The 23,558-nt window shown below is 42.7% G+C and overlaps 1 protein-coding gene across 3 annotated transcripts in view; it reads left to right on the top strand.

The window, feature by feature from the left end:
• Positions 1–282: 282 nt before the first annotated feature.
• Positions 283–23,558, top strand: part of fam13b (family with sequence similarity 13 member B) — a 42,317-nt gene continuing 19,041 nt past the window's right edge. For 2 of the 3 annotated variants that reach the window (XM_072664305.1, XM_072664306.1), the window contains exons 1-7: positions 284–515; positions 7,245–7,403; positions 8,031–8,211; positions 10,382–10,594; positions 11,158–11,335; positions 11,507–11,651; positions 15,729–15,844. In XM_072664305.1, the coding sequence (XP_072520406.1) occupies positions 8,061–8,211; positions 10,382–10,594; positions 11,158–11,335; positions 11,507–11,651; positions 15,729–15,844 (803 nt within the window). In that variant the 5' untranslated portion in view covers positions 284–515; positions 7,245–7,403; positions 8,031–8,060. Of the gene's footprint in view, positions 516–7,244; positions 7,404–8,030; positions 8,212–10,381; positions 10,595–11,157; positions 11,336–11,506; positions 11,652–15,728; positions 15,845–23,558 lie in introns of all 3 variants that reach the window. The other variant, XM_072664304.1, reaches the window with a different exon arrangement.

The raw sequence follows: 23,558 nt of genomic DNA, 5'->3' as shown, positions 1-23,558 counted from the left end.
AATGAAACATTTAAGCACAACATTCATTTCTATGGCAAATTTAAAAGCAGCTTTGCGCAATTTGTCCTTGTAAAAATACCTGCTCTGCGTTTAAGGTCGCCCAGTCCAGCGCTCAGCTCTAGAGCTGGATCCCCCTGATTAGTGTTCTGTATGTTTGTGAGTCTGGAGGAAAATTACTGCAGCCGAAATTTCTAGAAACAACAGCGTGTCTGAACTTAAGAGAGATGCTGTTGCTGGAGGAGGAGGAAGAGCAGAGAGAGAGAGGCGGGGACTGAGTTTTCTGGCATCTCTCTGGCCGTTGTGGGTGTGTGTGCTCTACTGTACACGATTCCGCGACGAGCTCTCCAGCTTTATCTCCATTTTTGAGCAAACAAGGAACCAGCTAGAGAAGCTCAACATGCCATCTGAATATCTTAGCTAGTGCTTTCCGCGCCCGCGTTCTCTAAAGGAGTCTACTGAGGACGGGAAATTGCAGAAACTATTTTCTGCTCTGGGTTGTCGACGGATTTGACCTGGTAAGTGCATAAGCTGGCTCTTTCGATGCTTAGTCCAACTGACTAGCGAACCTAGCTATAGCTACCTAGCTAGCTGCCTAGCTAACGTTAGCTGGCTCGGGCTGTCTGAAGCTAGCTAACGTCTTAGCTAGCTAGCTTTGGTTAGCTTGCGACTTGGATTACCAATTAAAGTAAGGCGACTAGGAATTTCTTGCTCGTTTCCTGATTATTTATAGGTTTAATACGCGGTGCTGTTGGTTTTATATCTAACAGCTTGGTTGGTTGTATATCCGTTGGATGCTAATGCAGAATTTTAATGGCTTTGTGGCAACCTGCAGCTACGAGAAACTGACATTTTACAAGATAAAAACATTCATCTGCAACAATTCTGCTAAGAGGTGTGGTCGAGTTAGCTGGATGCTCACTGAGTACCGAAGAAACACCGCGGATCTGATTATCTCTTATTTGATCAATTACTAAAGGCTTTTTTGCTAGATAACTGTTATATAACTAGCTCTCGCGTTTCGGTGGTCGGTGGACGTCTCTGGGCTCCAGTAGCCAGCTATAGCTATAGATAGATATGTCTTTCCTTCAGAAAATAGAAGTTTAACTAGCTAGATACCCCTGGACGGGATGTATCAGCACTGAAACGTTAGATGTAATTTACGCTGTAATTATTATGATTATTATGATTATTATTTATGTCTCGTTACTGTTGCTGTGTAGTGAAAAAGACCTGTCAGACTGATCTAGCCAGCGCTGCGTTAACTCGGGTAGCAGCGGGTGTCAGCGATGCGCCCAGCCTCTCTGGTGGCCAGTGCGGGTTTAATGGTGGAAAGTGTCCTCATTTGAATGAAGACCAAACTAGGTTTCAGTCTGACTTGGGGTGGATGTGTGAAGTAAGTGATACGCCACCCTAGTCCTCTGTCCGCTTCATGAATATTTTCTTGAGGTGTAGGAGATGTGTGCTGTGTTTAACCGTCGTTAGGTGGTTGTGTGTGCTGGATCTGGTCGAGAGGGCAGGATAATCCAGGATCTCACAGCCCAACCCTGAAACTGGCTTGTGGAAACCTTTTTTTTTTTTTTTTTTTTTTTTTTTTTTTTTTTTTTTTCATACATCGGTCAAAAGTATCAAAGGTCAGATTTCAGCCGGTCTCAGCCAGGTTTGAAGGTATGGCTCAGCAAAAAAGTAGATATTAAAAATGTACATATTTCTACAGTGGTACTACACACTGATTACACCTTAGACACTAAACACCATTACTGATTGACTCAGGAAAATGTCTAAATTATTATATATATTGGCTTCAGCAAAAAAAAAAAAATGTGTATATGAATGTCCCATGGTCAGTTTGATGCAATTTTAATATATAGATATGATCCAGATCTGTTTGTTGTTTAGCCATATGTGGTTGTAGAGCTGGACTACATAATGATATGTATTGTAATCAGGATAAGCTGCGTCGTGCAGTGTTAAAATATTACAATGAAAAATATCATTAACATCAAACACAAATATCTGTACTCAGTTTTTGATTGTGTTTTCTTTTTAAATTTGCCATCATTCAGTTTGGTTCACAATGTTGATTCTCACAATATTTTAATCAAAATTGAAATGAAGACAAATGATGCACCGAATGGCCGGTGTGAATTGTTGCTCATGTTGATTGTATGCAAACTGTGGTGAACAAATAATACGACTGTATTAATGTAATAATTGTTGGAATAGCTTTTCTTAATGCAGCACACTGTCACGCTGTTGGCATTGTGATACGATGATTTACTAATGCATTGTTACACCCCTAACTACCACCAACCTATCAGATTTCAGAAGAAATAAATATTGTCACATATTGTGTAACATGAAACTACCTGGTGTTTTTTGATATTTAAATTTTTTTATTTATATTTTAAGTATTCTGATTTCAATGCAAAGTATAGCATCATGATGCTTGATTTTGACTGATTTTTATTTCCAAGCCCTTTTTAAAAATAGCAGTGAATAGTGTAGTGGTAAACAACCAACCAACCAACCAAACAAATGTGGTAGTTTCTGTCCCCCTTCCACTGAACTCCAGTTCTCATTTGATTTGGAAGTTTTCTGATGCAGGGAAGCCAAGCAAAACCAAAATCCCCTGTTGTGCCAAAGGACAGAATGTCTGAAAGACTATACAAACTCATGCGTTCACACCAGCATGAAACCGGCTCGCTTCCCAAAACAGAAAAAGCGGATGCTCGAATAGCTTTTTCTTGGAGCCCCTAGTTTGAGAGATGGGTGGCTGTGGGTAAGGGGCATCGTCCCGATTGATGCCTGTAGCAGATGCCGGGCGAAGGTGTCGTGTCCTTTAAAACATGCTGAATGTGTCTCGTACAGATTACAGCTAAAGACAGCTGTCCTTGAGAAGATTTCTCTGCTGCTACTTGGCTCAGATGCTGGCCTCCGCACTGACTGACAGATTCTCCTTCAGACTCATCCCACCTTCTGCCATGGAAACAGTTGGAGCGCCATATGGGTGTGTGCTAGATAAGGGTTAGCGCTTGTCTGGAAATAGAGACTGGTTTCTAGGTTCGCTGGTATCATTAGAATGTGGCAGTAAAACCTGCTTCTGTGCTGCGGACAGTAACGCGTGTCAACCATCACATGAAACTTAGCAGATTTTTTTTCCCTGATAACGAAAGTGAAATGTGAGCTCTTCCTGGTGTGTTTGGGAGAGAGAGAGAGCGGTTTGTTGTCTTGAGACATAAAGGGAAGACCCTCTGCCAAGAGAACAGATCGGAGTAGAGCCGTGTTTGACTCAGTTTACTGGCAATCCAGTACAAACAAAAGCCAGAATCATCCAATCTGCTCGCTTCAGGAGAGAAAAACAAAGAAAGCTCTGTTGGTGTCTCCCTTTGCTACAGGGCTTGAGAATAGGCTCTAGCGTTGCCTGTAACATGTTTAATGTGGTGAGCTCTGCTCGTAGGTGACACTGATGTGGTCGTGTGATCTCTCTGCCCAGCACATCTTCCTGGTTAGCATGACTCAGCCTTTCTTAATAGAAACTATTCAAAATGGACTTCCTAATAACCCCACTGTCAACCACAAAAACTTGGCCTTGAAAGCGAACCTGACAAATCCAAACAATATATATATATATATTGTTTTTAATCTATATTTAAATACAGATATTAATTAACTGATTTGAAATTGATGTGATGTGTACATTGCATCTGGTATCAGCAAACCAAACTCTCCAAAACATAGCATTTGCTATATCCATTTTTTAACAAACTCTCTAATCTCACAATAATCTGACTTTCAGACTGTGTACACATTCCAGACTTATCCAGAAGCTTTCATGGAACTTAACACAAAAAAGTAGCTGAAAACAAATTTGGCAGCAATTATTTTTTTTACTTTGGTATTATGTGTCGTCGTCTTGATGCTAGCGCACCAGCGAGACCCTTGAAACCATATGCCGAAATAACCATCCAGGATCACCCTGTGAACCACCCAGGACACCGGAACAGCCACCTAGTTACCTCATAAAAACGACCTGGGATACTATAGGAACTGCTTAGCAATACTGATACTATAGGAACTGCTTAGCAATACTGATACTATAGGAACTGCTTAGCAACACTGATACTATAGGAACTGCTTAGCAACACTGATACTATAGGAACTGCTTAGCAACCACTTGGTTCATGTCAAAGTTTATTTTGGCACAAGAAAATGTGGAACTCCTAGCTAAACACCATGTACCCCTGTACTTTGAGAACAATCATTTTAGAGGATACACGTTTCTTGAGATCCTCCTCTGGACCCTAAACCTGTAATTCATTAGTTTCTTGAGTGAGTGTTTAACCGCTGCATCACTAACCCTACAGATTATTTTTCAGATAAAAGCAAGTAATAATTAATACCTGTTCCTGATATCAGCAGAACCCTGAAATCTTGCTGTGCGGTGGTGCTAGTAATAAATAACTACTACTAATAATTTATAGAATTTCGACTGATCTAATGCCAGACGTTGCCGTTGGTGATATTAAAATAAAAAAATAAGTAAGAATTAAAGAATTTTAAAAAAGTCTGTTGCAACCCTGTATCATGGCAGACATTCACACTGTGTAATGTGATGAGTCTGTTAGCTGTGAATCTCTTCCTGTGAGGTAGTAGTGTTTCTTTCTTTCTTTTTTTAATAAACCTTAATTTTTAGAAGAAACAAGGAATCAGCAGATGTTCCAATACTTTTGTCCATATGGTGCAACTGTTTTGTTAGTAGTCTGTAATGATGTCTGAGAACACTCCTTACTGCTGCAGGCTGGGGGTAATGGGCACCTAGAGGACATCCAAGGGCATTTTACTTAAACAAAGTGGTAAAAATAAAGTATTGGCTTAAAATAGCCTATACCTGATTCTTTAAAATATCAGACTGTGACATTCCTAATCTCTGGGAGAAGTGGACACTGGGCAGTAATAATCATCATTATGATGAATTGCATGACAGTAGGTCACTGTGCTTTTCTGAGCATATCATGCATATAATCAGTGCTTGTACTTGTGTCACCACTTCTGTTTAGCACTTACACAGGCAGAATATTGCCTTGTTGAGGAGCAGCACATTTGTAAAATAGTGTACTTTACAAAGTAAAGTTTGTTGTTTTGTCAACACTAGCATTTGTATCTGCGTTATACCCGTGATTTAAAGCTTGAGCTTGAATGGTAGGTTAGAAGTAGAAATAGCAAAACTTCCCAGATTGCCTGCTCAGTTTCCTGTTGAGCTATTGCTTCCCCCTGCTGTTCTCCTGGTGGTCCTTCCTGAATGCTGTCAGCAACTGATCAGCAGAATTTCTCCTCGCTCCTTTTACTTGCATACTAATGATTAGTGCTTAATTCTGGTGTGCCAGGGACCACCACAGTGCCAGTTTGGGCTCTTTGCCACACAGTCTCAGTGTCTCGGGGGTTAGAGCAACGGTGTGGAAATTTCCATTTGCTGCAGAGTCGAGGGAGAAGTTTACCAATCAGTCATTTCAGTGGCATTGTAAAGATGAGCTCAGGTGATGCTGTCGAACCTTGAGAATTCGCTCAAAGTGTGACAGGTTTGTTCTAAACAAAGCTGGAAATGTTTCTGGCACAAACATAGATGTTCTGAGATCCAGGTAATGAAGACTGGTGTGTTTCAGTCGTTGGAGGTCCTATGCAGTGGGTGTAAGACCTCGTTGTGCACAAACACGCAGCTACAGCCGGATAGCTAAAATCTCCTTTGCTGTAAAATGCAAGCGTCTGTGATGTCTTTGTTTTGAGGCTTGTGTTAAACATCCAAAATCCTTTTGAGTTTGACTGGAGTTGGCAATTCTGTAAGCATGCGCCTACACACTGCGACATATGCTTAGCCTAAATCCAGTTCAGGACACTCCGCGTCTATCTCTCCATGACCTGCCCCAGTGTGAGTAACATGGCCCTTTTTACAGCTGTCTCCTAAAGAGATCCATCGTTACTAATTAATCACTGGCATGGGAGAGATCTGTTGGCTTCTGTCGGCCCTGCATGGTCAAGTACTACCGTTTGAAGGCAGTGGGTTTAGATGATAGATGAGGGTAATCTGTGGTGCATCTCCAGGACTTTGGAGCATGGACTGAACGAAGACTGTACAACCTTTTATGCACTAACTACATGGTAGAACAGCGGGGGTAAAAATGAAGCTAGAGAAAATCTTGCATTTGCAATGGTCTGTAAGAAACAACGCATCTCACTCCACTGGCAGTCTGCCTCCTGAACTTCTCCAACAAAGGCAGACATTGTGAACTGAAAGGTCATTGCATGCACTGTGTGTGGGATTAGTAGCACAACTACTCTCTATTCCCCGAAAGCCAAGATGTTCGCTCATATGGGTCAGTACACACTTCTTTCCATTCAGTTTTGGGAACATTTTGTCCCCGTTTTAAATGACCGAATCGGAAAGCAAATGGATTATAAAGGAAAAATGATGGATCTCCCTGATACCTTACTAGAATGTGTATAATTAAGCAGTTAAGCATCTGAGGAGACTGATCACAGAAGAGCCTTGTTTGAAGATACGTTTGAAGTTATGGTAGTTCCATAACTATAATGGACTGCTAACATTTCTGAAAAGCGAACTGAGAGGGATATTCCCTGAAGGTTTCAAGAAATAAGATTTTTAAATTCCCTTGTGTCATAGTAATGCACATTGCAGGTAGATGTCTACTTTCAGTTTGAATGTGTGGTTAAAGAAAGAACTGCACAGAATGCAAAGCATTTCTTGCCTTAAAGGCAGTTGTGGTGTTTTTTTGCCCAAAAGAAAAACTGAAAATAAACACGTCAGGCTGTTAAGTGTGCACACTGGACACTTAAGGCCAGTTTCCCAGACAATGACTAAATGACTATTTTGAATTACTAGATGTTAACTTTGGTGGAGTGTTTTGCATTTATGGGTGTCTGTTTACTGTATATTATTAAACCTTCAGGGTCAGTTTCCCAGACAGAGATTAAGCCTAGTACTGGACTACCTTGTTCTTTCAGTGGGGAATCTTCTTGTAATGTAGGACTAGGCTTCATCTGCTAAACCAAAGCTCAATGTTTCTTATTTTAGCACATCAAGGGCTTGATTGACGTGAAAGTTTTGGTTGAGGAAATGGCCACAGGTTAATGGAGGGATGCTTTGCATTAGTGATACTGCATGCCTTGTGTCTGTTGGGTCACTGTATTAAAGCATGTTTTAATAGAGCTGTTTTCTCTTGTGTCTTCAGCTTAACTACTGACGTCCTGAACAGGATTTGCGGTCCGTCAATGAGGAACTACAGGCTCATCTTTTGCCATAACCTGAAGCAGCCATAGATCTTTCGATTCACTGCTAGTGGGTGGAGCAGGAGATAAGTCGAACTTCTGGGCGTTTGAAGTAAAACAAGGTGAGTGAATAAGAAATAAAACAGGGGGAAAAAAGTAGACCATCAAGGCCATCTGACAGAGGTTTAAGGCCAGTATCTTAATGGACCATGATGTGCTTGACATATGCTGTCCTGGGCATGCTGCTGGGAGTCATTATGTCTTGCCACAGACTGCTACACTGCATCACTACACTAATCTGTAGTGATGGGTAGCCAGAAGGGGTAAAGAGATAAAAAAAAACAGCAATGCCTTATTGTCCTGTTTTTTGTCTAATGCCATTTCTTGTTACATATCTGGCAGAGAGTGTTTTATGTATTTTATGTAACTATTAAGCTTCATCATGACATAACCAGTAGACCTACATTAGACCTCCTAGCCACCTGTTAACATCACTGTGGTCTGCAGATCCTCGTACATGGCGGCACGTCACTTATATAACCCCCCCTCTGTCCTGGACACTGGGCAAGATAAGAACTCCAGCTCCCAGGATGGGAGTGGCCCCACTCCAGTCCCAGCTTGTTTTATTTTTTTTTATTTTTTTTTCTTCTTTGTGTTTGTAGTGTTTGCCTGTGCCCCGCCTGCCATGGCGAGTACGTGTTGGTTGGCTCGTCAGTGTAATTGTGCTGTCTGTGTTTTTGACCATGCAGAGCGACTGAAGCAGCCTGGCTGTGGAAGCGATGAGGAAGAGCCTCTCTCCTTCCCTCAACGACTCCCTCAACACAGCCAGGGTGTTCGGCATCCCCCTGGAGGAGGTGCAGCAGAGCGGCCAGCCAGGGCAGGAGGTCCCTCTACTGGTCAGGACCATTGTGGAGTACATCGAGGAGCACGGTGAGTTTGCTGGCGTGATTTTGAGTAGTCGGCTAAATGGAGTCATTTAGCTGTTTAAAATGCAGGACATGTGGCATGTGTTTAACAGTGCTGTTCATGGACTAGCAAATAGCAACAGGTGCTTTTGCAGTAGATTTTCTCGGGTGGGAAAAATCAAATACAGTTTAATCCTTCTTATTTTACTGATTAATTATTGCCTGGTTGATCAGTGCTTAATTATTCTAGTGTTGTAGAGATTCTTTATGGGAATTCGTGTCTGATAAAACCAAAAGTGTTTTTGCCATTACTATCAGATAAGCGAGTCCACAATGTCCTTTCACTCCTGCAAACATTACTCCGGTCTCAGCTCTTTTCTTATCACGAAAGCATGACCAGGCTAAGTACAGGCCAGATTTATCATGTGATGCGATAGTGCCTGATGTACTTCTGCAGTATTTTTGTAGTTTACATCGGAGATCCTGTCACAGAGTGAGTGATATGTCAGATGACTGGGTTTTTGGCATTCCGACAGATTGAAAACATCACACTGCAAGGTTTTGAGTGCCGTTGTTCCCATCTGTTTGAATGTGGTGGAGGGGATTTTAAAGTTATCCAGAAATCAAAATTGACCTATTGTTCCTAGTTTTCTCAAGCGCATTTATTGAACCGTACCATTTAAAAGATTTCCCATAAACTTTGTTTAAGTCTAGTGACGTAACCAATAACAATTGCGGTAACATGAGTACAATGCATGAAGTTGATACAGATATCATCATGCCTGTCTACTTCCTAAAAGTAGTGAATTATGGCATGGTTGGAAAAATAGAGGGAGTTGATCCATGTACAGTTGCTTTCCCCCTGTGATTTTAAAACCAGGCATCTCCCCTCAGAAGTTTAGCCAATGATGCAGGAGGAGGTATTGCACACTGCTATTAGATACAACAGGTGGTGAATACTCCCTTAGCTTCCTGCAAAGCTGAAGTTACTCAGAGACCCAGGCGAGTGAGCAGGTATCTTTTAGTGGCATCTGGGATAAGAGGAAGCAGCTACTGCACAGGCAAATGTTTTCTATAAATCGCCACAACTCTTGACTCCGTAGCAGCTCAGCAGTGAAAGCAGCTTTTGTTGTGTTGAATCGTGTACAATTGTAGACTTGTTCAGCACCTACATTCAAAACATAGTAGGCACTTATGACAGCCAAGCGTGCGAGCCAATTTCTGAAACTGCAGGCTGATTAATTGCTGGCTTAATGACAACAGATGGAACGAGATTAGTTTTTCACACATCATATTAGAACTGTTATGCTGTGCTCGCGATGCAATTAAATAGGCCTTCAGTTTACATAGTATTCACCTTATTTTGCCACGCCCACTTTCAAGGCTTTGTTTCTACTGCTGTGGACACTGATCATAAAGTAGCTCACTGTGTTTACCCAACATGCCAACAGGCTATTTAGAGCGAAGCTAACACGCTCTTCAACACAACAACAAGATCTGAGTGCTATGGGCACTATATCCAAAAAGGAGGACCTGCATCTGTGGCTGAATTAAAAACTATTCAAAAAATGTTTGGAGGGGATACCAACACCAGAACGTCTTTACACGTTTGTACGGTTGTAAGGTTCCGTTGAAACGGACGCATAGGGTGTTTGTAAGACTATCAGGTAAGACGTTTCCCTAATCCATAAACTTACAAACACCCTGCTGCACAGATTCTTCATTATTTATTCTGCATATAGTAATTATTCAGTGCATGCTAATGTAGAAGAATGTTTACTCATTACCTAGTAACTACTATTTACGTAAGTACTAGTTATGCAGCATCTTGTAATTTAGTAAATATAAAATATTAGAAGTACTAATATTCAGTAAATACTAGTTGTTCAGTACCCACCTTATATTTAAGAAGTACTAATATCCAGTATCTACTATTAATTCAGTACCTACTTATCATGCAGTCCTAAGTCCTGATTCAAATCTAATATGAAATTGATCTGTAACTTATCATTTAAAGTACGTGCTCACATGCAGGCCTTTAGGTAAAGGGTTAATGCAAATATCTTTACCCTGCTGCAGACTGTGTCTTCAGAAATGCCTGGAATACCTGCATAGCAGAGAAGATCTCTGCCTTGTTTGTGTAGCTCACTGGAATGTAACGTATGCATGTGTATGTGTTTCTGTGTGTACTGTAGGTGGACTGGACCTGGAAGGTCTGTTCCTGGTCAACGGAAACGCAGAGCGCGTAGAGTGGCTGCGGCAGCGCTATGACAGTGGCGAGGAGGTGAATTTGGAGAAGGAGGCAGACCTGGCCTCAGCGGTCAGCCTGTTGCGTCTCTTCCTACAGGAGCTCCCAGAGCCCATAATACCCACAGACCTGCAGACACGCATACTGCACCTTTACCAAGGTGAAGCCTCATTCCTACCCACTTATTTTCTCTTACTCTGTGTTTCTCACAGTAATTTTATTTCTTTAACCTTCATGAGATTTAGGATTATTATTCTTTGGTTAATAATCGAAATAAGAAACTACTATAGAAACTACTATAAATAAGTTGGTAAATATCACAGAACTAATATTTTCAAGGTTCAAGCTGTTAAATAATGCACCCACAGTCTTTTTCACACCTACCCTATGGGTTTTTTTATGGTGGGTTGAATTTTACAGCTGCCTTCTGCGCCATCATATGGCCTTTACTTATGATATGAATCGTCAGCTAAGATGAGCAGCAGTGTTTAAATATTCTCCATTCCGTGTCTGTGAGTGATTATCTCTGTGTGTTTGTTGCTCTTTCGCTTGGCATGCTGATCTTACATCATGCCGTAGTCACACCCTTTCTTTCATATCCTTGCATCAGCAGTGTTGTTTAGCTCTCTCCTCCCGCTTGAAATCTCCTCAGATCTCTCTGATGAATGTGTATGCGTGCGTGTTTCATCCTCAGTCGGATGCCTGTGTTATGTCCCTGTTTAGAATACAGCAGTGAGGAGGAGTTGGCTAGAAACATGAAGTACTTCCTGCAGCAGCTGCCCCAGGTCAACTACAGCCTGCTCCGTTTTCTCTGCCGCTTCCTGTCCAACGTGGCCTCACTTCAGGAGGAGAGCTGGAGCATCGGTGCCCTCGCTGCCGTCTTTGGTCCCGACATTTTCCAGTACGACGTTAAACAAATCCTGAATTCTTGACGCTAGCGCTTTTTAATCTTCCAGTGCATGATTAGTATATCATAATGACCCTTTTACTACTTTTGAAATCATAGTTGACTGAAATGGCTCAGTGAAGACCTGTGGTGAGGTCTGATCTCCCTCTTTCTTGTGCACTGCAGTTTAGACACAGACGTGGAGGACCTTAAGGAGCAGGAGTCTATAAGCCGCATCCTGGCCGAGCTGCTGGAGAACCAGGAGGACTTCTTTGACACTGAGGAGGACGACATCTCCACCAACAATGACTACAGCTCCATTAACGATCAGGTACACGTGGTCATCCTGCCAGTCTGTTCACCTGTATTCACTGTGCCCTGCTGATACCCTCACCTATATCAGTAAAACTTTCTTATCTGTAACCACCTGGTGCAGCACATGAGAGTCATGTGCTGTCAGTTACAATGTCTTAGTATTCTCTTGCTGATTTAATCAGAGGTCCTTAATTGAGTTCATAGAATTACCATTGGAACCATTTTTAATGGTAATTGTAGTAAGTTGATGCTGGTTGTGTTTGTGGTTAAAGACAAATGCAGGTCTTTTTTTTAAGGGTATTATTTGTTTGGTGCACCCGCTGCAGCACTTTCCTAAACTTCGAAAAAAAATCGCCTTAGTAGTCGATGTTTCCTTGATTGGTTTAAAAGTCTGTAGCTTTTGTAATGAGCCTAGACCCAAGCTGGATTAAACCCAGGTGGATGTGGTGCAGCAGGATAAAATAAAGGCAGTGTTAGGAGGTTATTATGTCTGTAGGGTTATGTAACGCTCCTCCCATGCCTTTGAGTGTCATCCAAAGGCGTGTCTCTCAAATGTCTGTTTTGCAAAATATTGCCGGCCTGCAGCCTGGACATTCTCTCACACTTGTGGAATGGCACTTGTTTTGACTCACTATTGCCTCCTATTGTCATGCCAGTGTTTGCATTCCTGTCTTTTGTGTGACACAAAAGAGCATGCGAGCTACACCTAGCAATCTGGACTTAATCCCGGCTTAAAATATGTCGACTGGCCACAGGCCTGTAGTGCTAAAATGCCTTGTAGACCTGTAAGGATATTGGTAAAAAAAAATGTAGGCATGAAGAAAATAACCACAGACTTGCATAATCTACTGATGTAATGTTGAAACTGCCGCCTACAATCATTTCTGAAGACATTTTGTTTTCATGAGGAACACTGAGTGGAATGAGTATGGCCGCCCCAGGCTACACTGCTGTAGCCCTGTAACGCTCTGAGAGCCTGGCCTAGATGAACAGGAGCCCAAGTCTGCAGTTTTGACTATTTTGAACAGTCAGGGCCTTGAAGCTTTTGGGATTCATCCGGCACATGCTTGAATGCCACAGTGTTCAGACCCTTCTACAGCTCATGCCACAGTAGAGAGATTGAGGGGGGGCGTTTGGGCATAGAGTTGGTCGGCCCATCTGGGACCAGACCAGAGACGTGAAATTGCATAACCTTTTAGATGGTCTGCTGTAAGTAATATGAGTATAAATCACAAGGTCCTGTTTCTTCCTGTTTGGGGACTTTCCCAGGCCATCCATCCTCACTTGGACACAGTTCTTTTCCCTTTTCACTTCCCTGACTGCTGGATTTCTTGGGAAAATGAATCTGTCTGGGGCTTTTGAGAGCATCATTGTTTTACTGTGGTGGTGTATAGTGTTACTAGTACTTAAATAATTATTTTGGTAACCGAATGCTAGAAGGTGCCTCTAACCTCAGTTAGTAGATACTGTACTTTGAAAAATGTAACTCTGCATTCTTATATTGGGATCTTTGGTCAATTAATGTTATAGAGCAAAAAGTGTATGGGTAAATATGCATGTTTCTAGTTAGGCCCCAGTTATTTGTTAATTGAGCAGTTGATTACTTTTGGAATTGATTGACCTAGTGCCTCCAGTGGTGCACCTCTGGCAGACCTAATTTAAACCTGCACTGCACAGGGTGGATTTGAGTGGGGTTTGTTGTGTAAACAAGCTGGAGCAGGTGATTGCCTCCTATTGCTGCTTTGGATGTTGCCTTCCCTTGTATTTGTTGGTTTAGGGACATTTAGGTGATTGTAAATTCAGACATCCCTCTGTTATAGGAAGGTCTTTGAAGTTCCACCAGCTCCCATCATCATGGTGGTGCCATGTCTCAGCTGGAGCTGGTCTTCTCAGAGGCGCTAATCTCATGTTCAGACTTGATGGGTGCGGCATTACCTTCTAAGGAATGGTACACACATTGCTGAGTGCCGCCCAGGCTCCGATCTCCCCGGCAACTCAATGCAGGTTCTTTTCCAAACTCGGGCAACTGCAAAAGGCCATGCCCTTTTGTTCCTCACATTCTTAACACTTCCCACTTGCTTGCCTGGGCTAAATCTCTCGAAGTGGCAACACAGTCAGTCAGCTTTTTATAAAAAAAAATAAATAAATAAAAAAAAAGGGAAACTGGTCACCCACCAGTGGTGCTGGAACTTTCCACACATCCGTGCAAGGCAGCAGAGAGCCTCTGCTCTTCCTTAGAGAATAAGAGCACTGCAGCTTCTGTTTGTGTGGGTTGGTTCCTGTTTGCTTGACAGCATTTTCCACATACCCTGGTAAGAGCCCTTGATTAATCAGTGCAACTGCTAATTAGACAACTGAGCCGCTCTTCATGCATTTTCTATTCATTTTTTTTTTTTTTTTTAACACAGATGTTGCATAAATGGAGTTTTACCACACACTAACAATGCCTCTCGGGCTATACAAAGGTGCAGTCTCTGCACATTGCAGCTACTTGCATGAACCTACATGCTCTGTCAGAGATTTAATGAGGATTAAAACAGATATGAGCTTGAAAGGACATTTGAAGGGACTGTATTGTGCTGTATTCATACCGAACATGCTGCATAGAGGAAATAGCCATTCTCAGACATTCGGATTTATCTGTCTTACCAGCATCCAGATGTGCTGGGAGATCGTAATGCAATCCTCACGTCTGATTAATCGCATTGACCTAATTACATTAATGCAGCTGCACAGGACAAACGTTTCAACCGTGTCGTGGTGCACTGGATAAAGTGAAATGGGGAGGTCAAAGAAATCTGCAGACCTGCACATCAGGTCTGGGGTAAGTGGACAATGGATAAGGACTGTAGGCCTACAGAACATTGAGAAGATCATTGAACGTTGTGAAGTTTTCTCCTCTCTTAACCCTGAGCATCCCACCCATTCCACTCTCCACAAATGACTCATATCTGCATACATGATGAGCAGCAACCCGGCTCAGCCAATCGGAAGCTGCCGGAGTGGTCACCATGGCAACGTGCAAGTGACACTGCAGCAGATGTAGAGGACGAAGGAGAAGGCGAATCGCCCAGGCTGTGGGCTTTAGGTTACACATACACAACAAAAGCCCCCCCCCCCCTTTATTTTATGTCAAACTAGAGCTGACCCTCACTGCATTTCTCATCAGTTCTGTGTATTTTTAGCCTTTTGCAGGTGTTATGTAACCCTTGTCAGCTACCCAGTCGGGGCTGATTCATCTCTGAGAAATGCACAGTGTGCAGTAGAAACTGGCTTTAATACAGAAAAATAAAATAAGTAAATAGCAGAATCTGGAAGTCCAATCAGTCCAAGACTGTTGTTTGTGGTTCGATTTAGCTTTATTTCAAGCAGAATTTTCATGCAGGGTGTTGTCTAGATTTAGTGTGACCTACACAGGTGCCCGTTTCATTTTTATCATGCAAGTAGTTAAATAAACTGTTTAACAGTGAACTGTTTAAGGTTGAGTTGGAAGTGGTTATCGTGTTTTATCAATTGGAGCAAAGCTGGCATCAAAAAGTGCATGTGTGCTGTTGTAAGGCAGGGGATTGAGAGACCCATGTAAGTGCTGTGCCTTGCATGATGTTTTGTGGAGTCTCTGTGAAGCGTTGTCCATACCCATTTTCACATATGAACCCCTTACAGTTGTAGCGTCAGGGTGCAGTGTGTATAGCATGTGCAAGAAGCACGGCAAGATATAAAAACTACATTGCGGCGATATCACTGTTTTGATTATAGCACAAAAGGTTGAGGCAGACGAGGCTACCGGCTCAGCCGTAATGTCATTAACATGTCCACTGTAAATTCTCTGGAAAATGACCTGCCCTGTTCATATATGGGCTTACTCTGACCTTACCCGGACCTTGTACTGGGGGCTGGCAGAATAAAGTCTGGGTGATGTCTGGTACATTGAGCCGGACATTTGCGTTTACACACACAGCTCCTCTGGGTAATGTCCAGAAACGTTCTGGGTTACCGTGCATGTCTGAAGGGGGCTCAGCTGACATCGTGTCCTAACATGATTCACTCATAGTAGCTAGAACTCTGTTTTAAAAGGTCTCCCTCTCTGTTACAGATCACTGAGCTTTTGGATGAGGAGAAGTTGGAAGCCTGTGAGGATCTCCCGCAGGACAGCGAGGATGGCCCTTCTTCAGTCTCACCGAAACACCTCCATGTCACACCCTCTTCCAGGTAAGAGCATTGCAGACAAAAAGATAGAACAGAAAGCTCAATTTAAAGCTGTTCAATTAAAATTTCTAGCTAAGCTACCTTTGCTTAACTAGCTCAGCTACAGCCCTACCGAGTATCAACCAGCCCAGTGCAGCTGCTGCTGACTAACTGCTGAGCTACAGACACAAGTGTTCAAAAAGTGTACAAATTTTGATGCTCAAAATTTGTGTCTGAGAGCAAAGTCGAGTGACTGGTGTTGAGAGTAACAGAAAGACGGAATGAGACCGGGTGTGCTGGGTTTGGACTCTTAGGCCTAGATAAAGCAAGCTAACAGGCTAAACATTACAGCACAGTCCAGCCAACTGAGTGTACCAGCTAACTGAAATCGTACACGTTTAGAGGGTAAAGCCTCATACCTAAGAGCACAAAGTCAAGGAAATGGTCTTCCACTGTTTTCAGGCACATTTTGAAACTACAGTGGGCTTGTTTTCAGAGCTTAACCTCAACCTTAATCAACAAGCAGTGAGCATCCACAGCACACCCTCAGCGTGGCTCTCTTAAATGGAGGAATGAGATTATTTGAACATGTACTAGATAGACACCGAACAGAAATTTGACACATTGACACGCCGTAATTTTGAGACACTGTCATCATTTGTAAACACTGCGGTATACGGTTTCCACCACACCACCCAAGCCTAATCGTAAGCCTAAAAATGTCAAGTGTTGTGCTATTTTTTGTCCCTATTGCCCACCCCATCCTTAATATATCAAAGCCTATGCATGTTATCTCCGGTTACCTCACATGTAACCCAGTATGACCACCTAAATGTTTTATGGATGGAGTTCGTTGACCCAGATGTTGCATTCAGTGGCATCTCCTTCATATGTATGTCACATCGTGGGCCAGCCGATCTGGCCTCCTGTTGATGTTTTATATTTTGTACTGTCTGTTGCTGTAATGGAAGCCCTGTGATACCCTCTTGAATGTTGACTTTTAACCACTGCAGTCAAACTAAGGTGGTGCATATCTTTTTATCATTGTTTGTTTTAGCATTTTCACCCAGAGTCCTGCTGTGCAGAAATATAAAGTGCATCTGTCTTTATCTATAGAGTCAGATTTGCTGCTTGTGCCACGGCTCTTTCTGGGCTAGCTTCTTTTCCCCATGTCAAAGCTCCTGTGATCCCTGCTGGGCTGAAAGGATGTGATCTCGTTTGAAGGAAAAAGTGGGCTGAGCCTGGAGGTCTAGACCAGAACAAATCTATTGGCTGTCTGAGCCGTGATCTCCCTCACCTTTTGTTCCTCTCCACCTGCTCCAGCTTTGATGCAAAGTGAGTGGCCTGGGCCTTTCGAGACTCTCTTGTCCTAAAGGTCAGGCTGCCATGGTGTCGCAGGGCTTTTAAATCATTAAAGGCAGGTGTGTGACAGGGTCCAGTTTGAAAAAGAAAAAATGCAAGGAGTTCAAATTGACATCTTTTTTTAATGTGCTGCTGTTTTTAAAGACATGCTTCGCATTTTGAACATGCCGTTTATGATGGACACCAGAGAAGGATTTATGAGTACCAGTGTCCTGTGTCCTGCAGTGCTTTCCAAGGAAAGCCTGCTGGCTAATCACAAAAAACACATGGCGGAAACAGGCTGAGACTCTGGTTTATTTTTATTACTGCCAGGCACAGGAGTTAAGCTAATGATGTATTAATTGCTTTTTGGTTGCTCGTGTGGAGCCGAGTGTTCATGACCGTGTTTCTCTGCGTAGTGTTTTCGTATTTTCTGCACATGTGTTTTGGAGCTTGTCTAGGTCACAAATTAAGTGCTGGTTGGGGGGGTCTCTCACTCTATCCAGCAAACACCATATAGCACACTTTGTCAACAAGAACAGGGAGGCTATAAAACAACTAGAGTGAAAAGGTAAAATTAGAGGTCATAGGTGGCTATTGGTAAATTGCACAAGACGTGGAGTTGAGTGGGTCAGTTAATACAGAATCATAAGCATAATAAATAAATAGTTCATAACAAAAGCTACGTTTGATGCGGCAAAGCTACTTGCTAATTTTTAGTATTTATTAAAATGGTAATCTACAAAACCTACAAAGTGGGAATCTACAAAATTAGTGCTGCATCAGAGCTTGGTCTAGCCGCTTACTGTTTGAGGTGATTAAATGCATTAATCTTTAATCTGCGTAAACAGGCTGGCATGAGTACTCCCCTGGGGAGGAAAAGCCAAGCCAGCTAGGTTTGCCTGAGAATAAGGTGTGACATTTAGGATTCTTTATTGCTACCCAAACAGTGTTAACCTTGAAAAGTCTTTTTCCACATCATGGTACTGTAACCTTGTGTGTTTCACTGTCAGACTTAATCATTAAACTCTGTTTTAACCTTTACCATACTTGTGTGAAATAATGAAAATGACTCCCAGGGCTCAGGTGAATGGTAGTTTCCCCTACTTGTATTTTTTAGTTGTGAAAGGTGCAGATTAGTCATGCCCCACAAACAGACCAGGCCCTTTGATCTTTGTATTGCAGTCTGAGATGAACCTAACTGAGAATGCCCTTATGAAGGCATGGAGGGATTTGGGTGGCAGCTGCTGCAGAATTAAAGCCCAGACAGGCTCATGCAGTCAGTATTACGTACCTTAATCAGTGGTGGTGGGGCACTGGGAGGGCCGAGTCCAGCGCTTAATGGCAGATTTAAACCGAAAGCCTGGGTCTGCTTTTTTATATCTCTGTATTAGTGCATTGCCTTTGGAGACTGGCAGTTTTCACTTTTCAGTTTTAAAGCTGGTCTAACAAGTCTTCATTGTAGGTTGCTGAGATTTTACCTGTTGTTTTAGATGTGCAGTCTAGAAATGTCTGGGAGGTAGGCTATGTTTTGAAAGGCCTCAGGTCCACCTTCTTAAATACTTTGTAATGTTGTTACATGCAAGGGTCATGATTTTCAACGGGTTTGAGTTGGAATCTGGTTTTACTTTGGAACTTATAAGTGATTGATGTTAACCTTTACAATGAGGAAAGAGAAAATGCTTGACTGGCATCCTGTGTCTTATATAACCAGTCGAGTATTTAAAGGCCTACTAATTAAACATGTTGTGTCAGGAATGCTTCTGCTTGAATGGGATGAAAACTTGCAGTAACACCAGTTCTTTGTGAATAAGATCGGTGACCTCTGCTTTAAAGAAATCGTTTATTTTTATTATGCTATTATGTACGAAGTTCTAAAGGGAACAATATTCTCTTTGTGTTTATTATTTAATAAAAAAGAATTTCAATTGTTTGGCTGTTGAGAAACATCTTGCATGCATTGCCTAAATGAATTAGATTTTCTCTTTTAAGAAGTCATAACTTTTTTAAACTATTTCTTCACAAAGAATGTTTTCACAAAGCAGCTTTACCGGGATCCGAGTCCAAGCCTCTTTTAAGAAAGTCAAAGGTGACACTGTGAAAGTCCATGCAGGCGAAATGGTCAGATGCACAGCTATGTAGTATCTAAAGTGGTGTGAATAAATTAATGCAAGGATCCAAAGCCGGACAGCATCACAATGTGCAGCAAGATGGTGAAGAGCTAAGTCAGGCAGGACTGGTACAGAACAGTCGAAACGGGGCATCTCAAAATATGGGAAAGAGATGCAGAAGGGATCCAAGATAGGAGAAAGGAAGGAAAAACAAAGGGTTTAGGAGGATTATGGCAAATATTGGCGAGTTAACACAGAGGGAGAGCCTGAACCAGAAGGTAGGCAGGTAGCAGCACCCAAGAACGTAGGAGAGAGAAAGAAAGTCTGGTTTAGGGTCTGTGGCATAGTATTTCACCGTTTCACTCTGATTTTATAGCCTTTTTTGCGCTTGTTTATTAAGTTTGGCAGACATTCTGGAGTGCACTGTATGTCTTTGAGCTAGGCTTAGGAGATGAAATCTGGCAGATGACAATAGCAGTGTAAACATGGTGATCCACCTGTATCACTTAACTTCTGACATTGGTCCCTCAAACCTGTCTGACCATACTTCTCACTGTAAACATCTAGAAAGCTTAGTCCTGTCCAGCTGAGACACGATTGTCCTTCTCCTTCTTCAACAGATCACTTGCATAAACATGGTTCTTAATGGAACCAAAAGTGTTTCTTCTATGGCAATTCTCAAAGAACCCTTTGTAGCACTTGTAGCTATTTAGAGTGAAGGTCAGAGGTCACCATAAAAGAACCAGAGTCTTCTTTACATTGGTTTTAGGAAGGTTTTAAAACCTTTCATTGTTGCACACTTTGTTGTGTTCTTGAATGGGTATAACAGCATTTTTTTACCCATGATTCTTCACTTAATCACTTAATCACTTAATCACCAATATGAGACAACACCACCAGTGCTAGGGGTGAATGGTAGCATGTGCTTTCTTTCAGTCACAAAAAGCCAACCACATTTTTGAACTGTCGTTACGTCTGTTACTACGCAGCTGAACACGCTTGGAGGAGAGTGCTAACTGCCTTTTGTTACATTGGCTAATAGACACCCACGGTGGACTTGTGCTCTCTGGGACTCACCAGGCATCACCAGAAATCAAACCTGTTGATGATGACACCACTGCTTAAGAAGGCTGCGCCATTTAGGAGCCCAACCCTAATAATAACCACACAAACATACAGTACATTATGTATGTTTTTTCCAAACCAAACATAAACACCAGTGGGGGTTTTTTTGTTTGTTTGTTTGTTCATTTGTTTTGTTTGTTTGTTTGAGTGGACGGTAATGTTGACTTGACTTGATGGTACTCTTGGCTACTATATTTCAGTACGCAGCCTCGCACTGCACTTGCAAGCGAAAACGGCCACTGAGGCATTAAGTAAGTTTCAGCCTGCAGTCATATTTCAGAGAAAGTAAAGCCACACAGCCCAGGCTTGTTTTCGTCCACGTCCAGCAGCTCTCCTCCTTTGTACCCCAGCAGACTCTGACAGTCCGACTGCACTTCAAAGCTAAATTTAAGCCCCGCCGTATATCCCTTTCGCCCACTATGGAAAGTATTTTTCATCTGTCCCCAAAATAAACGGAGGGATATGGACGTGTGTTCTTGAGACACTTTGTTGGCTGTGACCCGGCTGTCAGAATGTGCGAACAGCTGTTTTTGAAGAGGTAGCGGTACGTGGGACATGGCGCGGGTACCGACTCACCCTTACTCCCGACCACCACCAGCACCACCGCAGTTCCTAAGAATCACAATCCCAATAATACACAGCTGAATTACAGTAGCAGAGGCTCCTCCTTTAGATCGTGAACTGGAGGTTAGATTAGCTGATTACTTGATATATGACTATAACTGTGGAAAGTACTTGCTGAATGGATGTCCATATCTTATCTGTTCCAATGTAATGCCACTCTCTCAAAACAAGTGATACCAAACCTTTAGCAGGTTGAAGTGCTTACTTTCAGTCACCAGATCATGTGTTGGGTCGTCAAAACATGTTCTCTGTTGCCACTGACCTATATGGACACCTCATCTGGTTACATGTCATGTGTATAGCATTCCTCCCTTTTCCAGGTAGCCCAGCTTTGTGCTTGTGTGAAACTACAATATGTGGTATATATCCATGTGATCTACAAAGCATAGTCAGCTTATTTTTATATGGTCTTTGGGCAGCGTTACAGTCTCATGGCCTTCTTATCTCTTTTTTTATGGGGTAACAATGATTTTACCCTTGCAGTGTATTCACTTTATCACAACAAAGCTACTGATGCAATGATAAGTGGGTCATGGGAAGTGCAGGCAGATTGTCTCTTCTTTTTCTACATGGATGCAATTATCAATTTTCAGCACTGTGTGATCTACATTGGGTTGCCTGTGACCGGTTTAAGAATAAATGTATTCGTAGCCAGAGCGGTAGACTCCCTCAGCTGTGGGTGTTATTGTGTTTGCACCCCCAACGCGCCCCCCCCTCCTCCCTCCACGTGTGTAATATATAATTGTTTTTCCACAGGGCGGGAAGGGGGTTAAGTGTCAGATCCATAAGTGTGCTCCAGTAAGGGGTTAAGGATGTGTGCTGTCCAGGTGCCAGGCAGATCCTTGGGTGATGAGCAGGTTATATAAAAGAGGCAGCCTGACAGGTGCTGGGCTGCGTGGTTGTGCGAGCTCTGCAGTGTAGGGGATACACTGTGAGTGGACGAGGCTGGAACAGCGCCCTCCCCAAAGGTGTGGCCATTGGCCTGTAGGGCTGTCGATAGAGCTGCGTCACACAGCTCTGTATTTGAGAGAGGGGTCCGGCTTGTTTACTGCAGCACTTTTCCGGGAGAAGTGCCGAGCCCTGAACACAGGCATCCAGCACAGACGGGAGTCCACAGGATGAGTGCCGGCAGCCCGTGTTTGCTCTTTGACCTGCTCATACAGACTCTGGCTCCGCAGAGCGCCCAGTCCGGATAACCGGACGCCTGGCTGATAGCAGCTACGAAAACGGCTCACCCACACAAACCACCGAACCGCCGAAAATGGCTTGTGAAGTCCTTCTGCACAGGTACTGTACTGAAGGAGCTGGTGAGGTGGGGGAGCTTGGGGTTCTCTGGGGAGAATGGGCTTACATAATCGTGCTGAATTACTCGTGTGGATTTTAAAGGAGAGCTTCTCATTCAGGACACTTCTCTCTGGAGTGTAGTGATTTATACCTCCGTCTCCCCTCTGGATCTCTAGGCCACGGCTTTCTGATATTTCTTTTCTGGCCAGGGTTTCAGATGCCCGATTCAGAGCAGATGACATGCTATTCTCAGGCTGTCAAATGACAAGTCACGTTCCTGTGCTTGAATGACATTGCAGAAGCGGTCATGATTAGTATGATTCTGGGGCAAAGAGCACATGACGGTGATTGTCCTCCTCTGTATGTGTGTTGCAGTGAATGATTGCCCATTACAGCTTTGTTTGTTTAGCTACTGCAATAGAAACACACCTACTGCTGAATCATTACCAGCTTCTGGATCTCTGACTGCTTTATGCCACACACCAAGTGCACAGTCAGAGGACACATACTCTCCCTGATCCTTATTGACTCAGCCTTTTACAGCTTCTCATGATGAAACAGCAGATTGGTTGTAGTTCCCTGTAAGTATATTAGCCAAGTATGTTTTCACACAGAGACAAATCTGTATTTTATAATTCACAAATACAATCTTGTTTTGGGTGCAAAACATCATGTCTCTAATTTTTGTCATTTTTTGTCAAATTTTAATATAAGCCAGCTGCCTTTTAATGATCATGATCATTGATTACATGATGACTGGACCAACAGAAATGACCAAATAAAATTGCTTAAAATTCTGACATTGAAACGTTCCAGGGTTTCAGGGTCCAGGGTTTTGTAAACAGCAACATGTATACCACATTACAATATTAAGTTTTAACCTTTTACCTGAGTTCAGTTCACCTCGGGTTGGGCTTTACAGTCCTTGAGCTTGTCAATTTGCCCTTGACTAGAAAGGCTGGCACACTGCGATCTTTATTTCATTAAGAACAGGGCAGTGTGTATCCAAAAGCCTGTGTTTTCCAATCAGTGAATGCCATTGTCCCACTTCAGCCTCATTTCCACCCAAAAAACACATTGACATTACTCCATGGAGTCCTCAGTCAACCAATTCAACAATTTGAACAGTTACTGAGAGCCAGTCTCTGATCAGTAATTCTTCTAATTCGGCATCTTATGGCCATATGATCATATTCTAACCCTACATTAATGCAGAGAAGTTACATATAAGTTTAGATTGTGCTGAGTAATGC

Source organism: Salminus brasiliensis, chromosome 19, assembly GCF_030463535.1.
Source record: "Salminus brasiliensis chromosome 19, fSalBra1.hap2, whole genome shotgun sequence".
Classification (NCBI taxonomy): Eukaryota; Metazoa; Chordata; class Actinopteri; order Characiformes; family Bryconidae; genus Salminus; species Salminus brasiliensis.
This window is presented reverse-complemented; position numbering and strand designations above follow the sequence as displayed.